Source organism: Gekko japonicus, unplaced genomic scaffold, assembly GCF_001447785.1.
Source record: "Gekko japonicus isolate JY-2015 unplaced genomic scaffold, Gekko_japonicus_V1.1 scaffold1214, whole genome shotgun sequence".
In the NCBI taxonomy this organism is placed as follows: domain Eukaryota; kingdom Metazoa; phylum Chordata; class Lepidosauria; order Squamata; family Gekkonidae; genus Gekko; species Gekko japonicus.
Window position 1 is genome coordinate 260,503 of NW_015173160.1, and position 12,245 is coordinate 272,747.

At 43.6% G+C, this 12,245-nt stretch overlaps 1 protein-coding gene across 1 annotated transcript in view; it reads right to left on the reverse strand.

The window, feature by feature from the left end:
- LOC107119842 (cytosolic phospholipase A2 epsilon-like) overlaps positions 1 to 9,618 on the reverse strand; it is a 78,330-nt gene extending 68,712 nt beyond the window's left edge. The window contains exons 1-2 of the mRNA XM_015422456.1: positions 9,532 to 9,618; positions 8,541 to 8,885 (exon numbers count right to left, since the gene is read on the reverse strand). Of these exons, the coding sequence (XP_015277942.1) occupies positions 8,541 to 8,885; positions 9,532 to 9,618 (432 nt within the window). The remainder of the gene's footprint in view (positions 1 to 8,540; positions 8,886 to 9,531) is intronic.
- Positions 9,619 to 12,245: the final 2,627 nt, after the last annotated feature.

Sequence of the window (12,245 nt, forward strand, 5' to 3'; positions counted from 1 at the left end):
GAAGAAGAAGAAGAAAGTTAGAGTTGGAAGGACCTTGCAGGTCGTCTAGTCCAACCCCCTGCACTCTGTAGGAGCATAGCCGAAAGATAGCCCTACAACATACCCGAAAGATGGTCATCCAGCCTCCGCTTGAAAACGTCCAGCGAAGGAGCATCCACCACCTCCCGAGGCAGTCTATTCCACTGCTCAACCACTCTTACAGTTAGGAAGTTTCTCCTGATATGTAGCCGGTATCGACTCCCTTGTAATTTCCACCCATTAGATCTAGTCTTGCAATCCGGAGCAAGAGAGAACAGATCTACTCCATCTTCTACCTGACAGTCCTTCAAATATTTGAAGACTGCAATCATGTCCGCCCAAAGCCTTCCCTTTCCCAGGCTAAACATACCCAACTATTTCAGTCTTTCCTCATAAGACTTGGATTCCATCCCTCTCACCATCCTGGTTGCCCTCTTCTGGACATGCTCGAGCTTGTCAACATCCTTCCTAAAATGTGGTGCCCAAAACTGGACACAGTACTCCAGGTGAGGTCTGACCATAGCAGAATAGAGTGGAACTACCACCTCCTGTGATCTGGACACAATGCAGAAGAAGAAGAAGAAGAAGAAGAAGAAGAAGAAGAAGAAGAAGAAGAAGAAGAAGAAGAAGAAGAAGAAGAAGAAGAAGAAGAAGAAGAAGAAGAAGAAGAAGAAGATTTATACCCCGCTCTTCACTTGGAGTCTCAAAGCAGTTTACAATATCCTTCCCTTCCTCTCCCCACAACAGATACCCTGTGAGGTAGGTGGGGCTGAGTGAGCTCTGAAAGAACTGCTCTTGAGAGAACAGCTCTGAGAGAACTGTGACTGACCCAAGGTCACCCAGCTGGCTGCATGTGGAGGAGTAGGGAATCAAACCCAGTTATCCAGATTAGGGTCCGTGGCTCTTAACCACTATAGCAAACTGGCTGTCAACTAGTGCACTGGCCCTAACCCCTGCTCATGACCAAGCATATAGGCCTCACTGGTACCTACACATGTTCACTTCAGCATGAATACAGTGCCTACACTGTTTGAACTGTATTAATAAAGCCCAAACATGTCCAAATGTTTGTGATTAGGGAGGTCTCTACACAACCCTGAAATGGCAGAGCTGTACAGTGGAACCTTACCATTCACAGTGGTTCTGTTTCTGGGATCACTGTGAATGGCAAATCTGCAAATACTGGAAGTCAGGAAGTTCTGCTGTCACCAGATAGAGACTGGGAGACCAAAATGGCCTGGAAAGGCCCCACTACTTCTCCCCCTCAACTCTTGGAGTGAGATTCATCCCAGGTGAATCATGTATAGTGCCTGGACTGGCTGCAGCATCACTGTCACAAACTGGTGGCCATCTCACCAGCCCAACCTGGGCAAGACAGGCTACAGTCACACAAACAAACTTTCAAATTGGATTTTTACTGTGTGAACTGGCAAAATCCAGTTGGAAAGTGCATTGAAAGTGGATTATTTAGTGTGTGTGACCGCAGCCACAGGCAGCAATGCTGGAGCAAAGCAATGCTGTTGGCTAGCAAGGGAGGTAGCTGCCACTGATAAGTGAGTCATTTCTCTGGGCAAGAGCAGTGGCTGCCACCATGTTAGTCACCTAACAGGTGCAATGGCTGCCAGGAGGGCACAGTGGCCACCATGTTATCACCTGGAATACAAGGTGGCTTCCATAAAGCCTGCTTCCTCCACATGTAGGCACCATGTTGACAAACCAAAGATCAGGCAGAGGAGACACCAGTGCACTTGTGTCCACTCTCCCTCTCCCAAAAGGTAGAGGAATCATGCAATGAAGGACAATTGCATGATGTGGTCGGGCAGAAGACTGCAAACAAGTGAAATTGTGAGTCACAAATCCATCAGTGTTGAGGGTCTTCTGTATGTGCACACACATGCCATTGGATCCAGACTAAATTGGCAGTTTTCACTGATCCCCCCTTTCTGCTGCAGATCACCGACAAGTCATTCCTCAGAGTCTTCTGTCCCACCCAGGAGTAGCAGTTTGTGGAGATCGGTGCACTGCAGTAGAATGGGCACTCCCTGAAATTGCTGAGCGGTTGGGTTAGAACGGATAAAAGAAAGTACTTCTTCACCCAAAGAGTGATTAACACATGGAATTCACTGCCACAGGAAGTGGTGGTGGCTACAAGCATGGACAGCTTCAAAAGGGAATTAGATAAGCATATGGAGCAGAGGTCTATCAGTGGCTATTAGCCACAAGGTATAGATAAGGGCTCTGGGGCAAGTGATGCTCTGTCTTCTTGGTGCTTGGGGGGGGGGTCAACAGTGGGAGGGCTTCTAATGTCCTGGCCCCACTGGTGGACCTCCTGATGGCACTGGTATTTCTGGCCACTGTGTGATACAGAGTGTTGGACTGGATGGGCCTTTGGCCTGATCCAACATTGGCGTCTCTTATGTTCTTATGTTACTAGAATGTGGGAACACCATCAACATTATTTACTTGGATTTCAGTAAAGTTTTTGACAGGGTTTCCCAAGATGATCTGATGGCTAAACTGGAGTACTGCAGACTGGACTCTCGGATAGTTAGGTGGTAGGGAACTTTTTGGAGAACCACACCCAGAGGAGTTGTCAATGGCATTTCATCTGATTGGAGGGTTCCAAAGGACTCAGTTCTAGGCCTAGTAATCTTCAATATTTTTTATAAATGATCTGGATGAGGGAGTGGAAGGACTACATAAAATTTGCAGATGAACCAAATTGAGGGGAGTAGCAAACACACCAGAAGACAGAGATAGAATTCAGTGAGATCTGAACACACTGGAAAAGTGGGCAGATGTGAATAAGATGTAGTTCTACAAGGATAAATTAGTTCTACATTTGGGTAACAAAAATGAGAAGCATGCATACTGGATGGGGGACACAGTTCCGGGTAGTAATGTGTGTGAACAAAATCTTGAGGTATAGGTATACAGTAAACTAAATCTGAGCAGTCAGTCTGATGCAAAAGCAAAAAAGGGTAATGCGGTCTTGAGGTGTATTAACAGAGGCATAACATCTAAAGCACAAGATCAGAGAATCATAGACTTGGAAGGGATCTCCAGGGTCATCTAGTCAACCCCCTACACAATGCAGGAAATTTACAAATACCTCCCCCCACACACCCCCAGTGACCACTGTTCCATGCCCAGAAGATGACAAAATACCTCCAGGATCTCCAGCAAAACTGGCCTGGAGAAAAATTGCTTCCTGACCCCAAAGTGGTGATCAGCATTTCCTGGGAGTGTAAGAAAGGGCCACAAGAACTAAGATGTCATAGTCCTGCTGTATACTACATTGGTCAGGTCACACCTGGAGTACTATGTCCAGTTCTGGAGGCCTCATTTCAAAGAGGATGTGGACAGAATGGAGCGCATACAGAGGAGAGCAACAAGAATGATCGGGGGCCCTGGAGACCAAACCCTATGAGGAAAGGCTGAGGGACTTGGAAACGTTCAGTATGGAGAACAGGAGGTTGGGGGGGGGACAAGTATTTGAAAGGCTGTCACTTAGAGGAGAGCAGGGAGCTGTTCCTGTTGGCAGCAGAGGATAGGACTTGCAATAATGGGCTTAAATTATTGGAAGAAAGGAACTGGCTGGATATGTGGGGATTACATTAAGAGTACTTCAGCAGTAGAATTGGCTGCCTAGGGAGTTGGTGATCTCCCCCTCATAGGCAGTCTTCAAGCAGGTGCTGGATGAACACTCGCTTCACACTGATCCTGCATTAAGCAGTGGCTTGGACTAGATGGCCTGTGTGGCCTCTTCCAAATCTATATGTCTATGATTCTATAAATGCAGGAAGTGAAGGCACCTTCTGAACCCACTTTGGTAAGCCATTCCAAAGGACTGGAACTACCTAGGGATGCCAGGTATCCCACTATAGTAGGAGACTTCCTGACAATCCCCACTCCCCATTGCCTGGCAGCGACTCAACAGCTGGTGGGAGAAACAAATGGAAAAATGAAGTGCACCAGCACTACACATCACTTCTGGTTTAATCATAGAATTTGGTCCTAGAGTGTTGCCCCTTTTGTCAAGACATCTCTTCCAGTTTAACCATAGAGTTTTGGTGAACCCTACAGTGTTGCCTCTGATGTCATGACATCACTTCCACTTTTTCTCCAGAAGTGATGTCAAATGCTAGTGCAACACCAGCACATTTGTCCCTGCCTCCGAAATCCTCACAGAGGATGGCATCCCTAGACCTACAACAGACAAAGCCTATGATCTAACTGTTGTCATGTGGACAATCCTAAAAGAAGGCCCTGCAAAGAGAAGGCTGTTTAAAGAACACAGCTGGCACATGTTGGTAGATGCAGTTTGGTAAGTATGAGGACCCTAGGCTGTGAAGAGCTACAAAGGTAATCTTGATTTATTATTTGTTCAGAAATGTTGTATGCTGCCTCTACCCAACTAAAACAACAAACCAAACCAAAATGACCAAGACACCAAAAAGAAGTCAATAAAAACAGATCAATAAAACAAACCAAGTCAATAAAATAGATAAATAAATACAAACATGCCAAGCTAATAAAACATGCCATGGAATAAAAGCACATAACAGAGGTCTAAAATTACATTGGTAAAACAATAATCAGGCAAAGAGTAGAACATAAAGCAACAAAAATGATGGAAGTTCTTAATTAAAAGCTGCGGTAAGAGAAATATTTGGGCCTTGGCCTAAAATTTGAAAATTCACAAATTTTCATATCTTGAAATTTGATGTTAAAATTTGACCTCAGGATTATATATTCAATTTTTGAATTGAATTTAGAGAACATCAGAATTTGAAATACAACTATTTTGATTGATATGAATTAAGAATAGAACAGTTACTAAATTCTATTGCAAACATTTCTACTTCAAAATTACCCAATTTTGAACGCTGATTCTGAATATCATGCATTCAGTGAAAATTTACACAATTATAGTGCAATCCTCTGTAGTCATACTGTTCAAAGTTTTCAAAGTCAACAGCTTATTCAGAGAATATGTGGTTCACAATCAAAATTTGCAAAGGAAAAGAATGTATGCTATTAGGTTAGCTCTTACATATCCCTTTGCACACACAGCGCTGTCCCTTCCATTGAAAAGGTGGGAAACTTTTTATAGTTGAAAAGAGTTCAAGGTCTATACTGGAGATTCTGCATTCTCCAAAGACTGATAGATTAAAGCAACATTTTAGAGGAGTACCAAACAAGAGATTCCACTTTGGATGATGTTCTCGTGTCATATTAAAACCATGCATTTAATATCAGAATTAAAGCTAGCTATATAAGGAAATCATTTTGATAATCATTTCCACTGAGTTCAACTGGAAACATTTGCCCACTTGTCCCCTACACACACTCTAGTATGAAATACACAGGGGTTGCATTCCTCATCCCAAGAGATCCTCCTTTGCCTATTTCAGATACATAGGAGAATGCAGGTCCATTCAACTGACATTAACATTTTCACTTGTAGAGCAGGTACAAGGAGACACAAATTGGCAGATAAATGAGCTTCTTCTTCCTTTCTTCAAGCAGAGGGGTGTGTGGGGTGTGTGTATTGTTTTGATTAAAAATAGAATGCACATGTGCTTTTATATATGGATGGGCAGACTCATGAGAGTCTGAGAGAGAGAGATGTCTGAGTGATATATGAGAGAGAGAGATGTCTGAGTGATATCGGATCATGACTCAGCAGGTCTTTCACTCAGAGAGATGATCCAATTCTTTGTCATTAAAGATTGGTCTTATCCCTATGTCCTAAGTGTGTAGGTATGTTTGTTCTTCACCATCACATGTGGATGGTGTAATGTCCCCCTTTGGCTGTGGGTTCCCAGGTTAGAGTACTCACTCAGGTACATGTTCTCAGGTCCATTCAGCAAAGACAAGCTGGCTCAAAACTTCAGCCGTTTATTTGCAAGGAGACAACTCCAACAACCAACAACTTCAGCTTACATACAAAACTGGAAACAGAAACAAGAGCTCTACCCAATAGGAACAAACTCAATCACACAGATATTGGGGGAGGAGCAGACCAGAGGTCATTTCGGGGAGGATCGCGGGGGATCGCAGTTCCCCCAGGTGAGGTGCAGGGGGTGGGGCCCACGATGAAGCCCCGCCCCCTGCTTCCAGCCTCCCCGCTTCCAGCCCTCATTCAGCCTCACTCAGAGGAGGCAGGAGAAGAGGGAGGGTAAGTTGCTTCCCCCCGCCTCTCCCCACCCCTGCCTGCCTGGGGCCAGGGAGGGCCTTGGCGGGGCTTCCTCGCACTCCCACCAGCCTTTCAGGTCCACCGCTGTGCCCCTGGTGTCAGGGGGTGTGGCATATGCTAATGAGTTATGCTAATGAGTTCCCCTAGCTCTTTTTCTACGAAACGACTCCTGGAGCAGACTATTTCATTACACACACACATATATACAATAAATATACCACCTCCCCCTTCTTTACTTTGGTGTGGTTGGTACATCCCAAATATTACAAAAATGTGGAATTAGAAGTTGCTAGCACTTGACTCACCATTGGGGTTCGCCTTTACTGCTAACCCATCACATAGTCCTTAATTCTAGAAGGCAACCTGGCCACCCGCCAATGTTCCCTCTAAGCTGTGAAATCTTGTGAGCAAAAATTCTACTTTGTGAGCTAGTGGCATCAAAGTTGTGAGCAAGTGATTTGGCTGTTGCATAAATTAGTTTGCTCTGTAGCCATCCTTCCCGGGCTAAGACAAAAATGTGTGAGCCGGAGGCTAAAAAACTGTGAGCTAGCTCACACTAACTCAGCTTAGAGGGAACACTGCCACCCGCCACTCTTTGTTCATACACCTTCAGCTGGGGGGGGGCATCATCAGGCCCTGGGAGCACATCTGGAGTGCTATGATCCTCTTCTCCAGGCAGGTCTAGAATATCAGCTGAGACCTGTTCTGAGAGTATGATCAGGCACAGCAGCAGATTCCGGAGGTGCAGAGGAACAATCTTTTCTCAAATGTCTCCTGTTCCTCCTATACATGTTTCCGTTCAGCATTTCAACAGTACAGGAATGTGGTTCAGTCCTCTTTCCTGTAACTGATGCTGGAACCCATCCCATATGGGTCTGTATCTGCACCTTCTCCCCCTCTTGAAGGGGTGGATGGGACATGGCCTGTTTGTCATAGCAGGCCTTTTGTTGACACTGAAGGACCTTCAACTTCTGTGGAACTACAGATGGCAGTCTGGGTGTTAAAGCTGCCAATGTAGCTGGTAGATTGCTGCGTAAAAGCTTTCCCATAAGGAGCTGTGCGGGGGCATACAGGCATTTTCCTTAAATTGAGTAAGGCAAATTAAGATCTGAACCATCTAATAAAGCTTTTTTGAACATGTGTTTGAACCATGCATTCAGCTTGACCATTGGATTGGGGATAGCCAGGACTGGAGTGATAGATATATCATATTCAGATGCAAATTGTTTCATCACCGAACTCGCAAATGGGACATAGTCACGAATGAGCTCTTTAGGAATACCATGGTGAGCGAACAGTGCTTTCATCTTGGCCACAGTCATATCAGCTGTCTTGTCAAGTAGCAGTAGAACCTCATAGTATTTGGAATAATTTGTTGTTGTTGTTCAGTCGCACAGTCGAGTCCGACTCTTCGCAACCCCATGGACCAGCTCCCGCCAGGTTCCTGTCTTCCGCCGTCCTCTGAAGTTGGCTCAATTTCATGTTCATTGCATCTATGACACTGTCTAACCATCTCATTCTTTGCCGTCCCCATCTTCTTTGACCTTCAATCTTTCCCAGCATCAGGGTCTTCTCCAGTGAGTGCTCCCTTCTCATTTGGTGGCCAAAGTATTTGAGCTTCAGTTTCATTATCTGGCCTTCCAGGGAATAGTCAGGGTTGATTTCTTTTAGGATTGACTGATTTGATCTTCTTGCAGTCCAAGGGACTCTCAAGAGTCTTCTCCAGCACCATAGTTCAAAAGAATCTATTCTTCAGCGCTCGGCCTTCCTTATAGTCCAACTCTCGCAGCCATACATTACTATTGGGAATACCATTGCTTTAGAATAATAGTCAACATCTATAAGGTAGGACTGGCCATTGAAGGTTAAAACTGTCAGTTGCCACCTTGAACCAGGGCAATTCTGGGATCTCATGGGAGATCATTGGCTCCCTGCAGTTGCTAGGCTGAAATTCCTGACATGGCCCACAATATTCAACCCATTGCTCTTATGTGAGCATTCATGTTAGGCCAGTACATGATTTGAGGAGCCTGTGCTTTCGATCTCTGCATACCTTGATGGGGAGAGTGAAGCAGGGCTAGCATGTGAGCCTATGCACCTTGGGGAATCAATATTTTAGGGCCAATCATGAGTAAGTCATTTTCAATCCTGATTTGATCCCTAAGAGGCCAATAATGTCTAAGATCTGGTTTAACTTGCTTTTGCTGATGTGGCCATCCATGAAGATGCAGGGGTCTGAGAGGTCTGTCCTTGTGTGGCCTTGCAGCTACTTTAGCAAGGAATCACCAAGTGGTTCAGTATCCGCCAAACTGTAAATTACTTTGTCCTCATAAATGGGATCAGGTGTAGAGGGCAGAGGGAGCGTAGTAGCTCTGAAAAGGGTGTCTGCCACCTGCATGTCTTCACCCTTAGTGTAAGCGATCTGGATGTCATATTTTTGGAACTGTAACAGCATCCTTTGTAGTCGTGCTGGAGCCTTTCCAGTAGGCTTGGCAAAAATTGCTTCCAGGAGTTTGTGGTCTGACTGAACTATCACTTGAGCACCAAACATGTACTGGTGGAATTTAGTCATGGCAAAATGAATTGCTAGAAGATCTTTTTCAATTTGTTCATAGTTTTCCTCGGCCCATGTCAGTGTTCTTGAAGCATAAGCAATAGGTTGCTTCTGTTGAAACAGGCATGTTCCCCAACTGTCTTTGGACACATCTGCCTGTACCTCCAATTGTTCTCCTGGATCAAAGTATCAGAATACTGGAGCAGTTGTGATGGCTTATTTTAGACTGTTTATGGCTTCCTGCTGTTCAGGGCCCCATTGCCACAGTGTATCATTTTTTGACAGGGCTCCCAGAGGTGCAGTCAGACTTGATTAATTTGGTATATATTGGACCAGGTATTGTATAGTAGGCCTTTCTTGTCCACAGGTGGACTTTCTTGTCCACAGGTGGGGACATTTTGTTGATAGCTTCTACTTTGTCATCATCTGGTCTGATGCCATCTTTAGAAAACACATGACTCCTATACTTGACCTCTTCTACCAGGAACTGTATCTTATCCTTGTTAAACTGTACACCCTTTTTGTCGTGCTCTCTGAAGAACATGCTTTAAAATGATCTCATGTTCCTCTTTGGTGCTGCAAAGGTCATGCCATCTGAAATAATATGGACACCTTGGATGTCACCAAAACATTCATAATTTTTCAGCTGAAATACTTCACTTGCTAACCAAATACCAAAAGGGAGTCTGTTAAAGTGCTATCTTCCCCATGGGGTGTTAAAGTTACACACTTCTGCTGATTCTTTGTCTAGTTTTACCTGCCAATAGCCATGCTTTTCATCTAGGATAGTAAACATCTTCTTCCCAGGCAAGTTTTTCCTGACATCTTCAATAGGGATGTGCATTCAGTTCGTCCGAACCGAATGCACCCCCAAAAATGGCCCATTCAGACCCCTTTCGGGCTGCTGCAGGCCGATTCAGATTCTCTGATCTGAATTGGCTTGCCGCCTAATTGCCACCAAAATTTGCCCCCATTATATCCTATGGGCCATTGAAGTCAATGGTGAAAACATAGGGTATATTCTGGAGGCTGGAGGGGAGGGGGTTTGATGGAGAGGCTCCAAACTCACAGGGTAGCTGCTGTAGCCTCTCCCCAAGATACCAACCAGGTGCTTTTTTTTTATAAGTATCAAGATAACATAAGCCTCCTTTAATTTTCTCTCCCTTTTCTGTTTTGTTCCTCTGCTTCAAAGCAGTGGAGCAGGAAAAAATCTATCTTGCTCCAGATCTTTGCTGGAGGCTTTCTTTCACACTACTGTTTAAATTCCAAAAAGTACAGATAATTTTAGGTTCAGGTGATGTCACTTTCAGGAAACTCCCCCAAACCCACCTCTTCCTCTGAAGATTCAATAAGCTTAATTTTGACTGTATGAGACCATATGCATTATAATAAAAACAAAGAAGTATGCATGTTAGGCCCTAGAAAAAGATCACCAGTCCTTCACACTATGCAAAATATACAACAGAAAGGCTGAAGAATCTGAAACTGAACACTCTACCAAAAAAAACCCCCAAAATCACAAATTCGCCTTCATACAGAAGAATCACAATCATCTTTTTTAAATTGTGGCTAGGATTCAGAGAGCTAAGTTACATATCTGCAAGTGTTTTGTTATGCAAGATGCTTCCTTTAAAAGCAACCTGCCCGAGTTCATCCCCCAAACCTCCAGGTGTATCCCAACTCAAAGCTGGCAACAACTGCTGATCTCAACTTTTCCATTTATTTATTTATTTACTTGGTTTTGGTGCAGTGTGCTGGAAGTGACATCATAGGAAGGGGGTGGAGCTTGGGAAATGACATCACTTGACCTTTGACCTGGAACTGACATCACAGGAATCTGACCTGGCAACCCTAATGCAGTGAAACAATACTGCACTTTTGTAATCCTCAGCCTCTTTTACAGTTTCAACTTCTGTTTCCATCTCCTCCATTTCTCCCCAGAATTTCCCACAGAGGGTAAGTCTGATGGAGGCTTGAAATGCTCCACTGTGTTACGAGGGATGCAATCTGGAACCTTCCTGTTCAGTGCTGGAGATTCAAAGGAAATACAGGCCAACGTCTGACACCACGTAATGTCCACATTTGGCTGTGGGTTCCCAGGTTATAGTACTCACTCAGGCACCTGTTCTCAGGTCCATTCAGCAGAGACAAGCTGGCTCAAAACACCAGCCATTTATTTGCAAGGAGACAAGTCCAACAACCAACAACTTCAGCTAATGTACAAAACTGGACACTGAAAACAAGAGCTCCACCCAATAGGACCAAACTAAATCACACAGATATTAGGGGTGAAGCAGACTGTTCCATTACATACATACATAGATACATACATACATATGTACAATAAATATACCACAGACAGGAATCTTTACTTCTCAGCCTTTATCTTTCCAATCTTCAAGGCAGGCTGCCTGTCTCTAAGGATTAAAATCTGGGCCTCTGCCTCTAAAAAAAGAGAGAGAGATCCTCTGCGGCCTTCATATATAATTGAATATATTGGGGAAGTGAGAAAAGGGGCCACCAAGAGAATATATTTGAATCTATTTGAAGAAGTGTGCATGCACACAAAAGCTTATACCCAGAATTAAAATTTGTTGGTCTTAAAGGTACCCCTGGACTCAAACTTTGTTCTATTTTTTTCCTACTAATTTACTTGGAACAGATGTTTGGCTAACTGACCAGCAATTCCATAGATATTCTTTTATTTCAGTGTGATATTTGCTCCTTTTCATTTCTCTGGCATGAAGGCCAATTTTACTGACAAGCTACATATTGGTTAGGTGTTCATCAGTGCCACAACTACATGAATTGTGAAATTGTATAGTGTATAGATGGAATATAAGTAATGTAAAAAAATGGGAGGGGCATACTCTTCAAACAACAACTTCAGATCAATACCGCACTACACAGCAAAATTTAATCTAGTAAAATAATGTTCTCTTCCACTTAAACTTTACTCTTGTTGTTTTTAAGATGCCCAGAATTTCTAGCATCCAACACAAATGTTCTGTCTGGCCTTAGCTGTTCAGCAGATGAATAGTTACAAAAACATTAGAGAAGTTCAGAGGTATAGAGTTCAAATGGCTCTGTATAAAAAATTAGATGAAAACGCCACCAGAATTTGTGCCAAAAACCAGTCAAAATTTATAATGTGAATAGCCTCATGCTGGGAGAGTACATTAATCCCAGATTTATCATTATGGCACAAAAAACTATGGGACCTGCCAATACATTATGGCAAAAATAACTGACAACTTATCCTGTCTTGATTCTCAGATTTCCTCATCCAACTTTGTTACAACTTGGTTTCCCATTATGGAATACTTAGTAAAACAAGCTGGAATCACTAATGTGATTGATGATCTATGTCTGTGGTAATTCATATCTTAATGAAATTGACAAATCAATATGCGTTGTTTTAGATTTATATCATATGTTCATCTCATTAATTTATGCTATACTTCTGATATA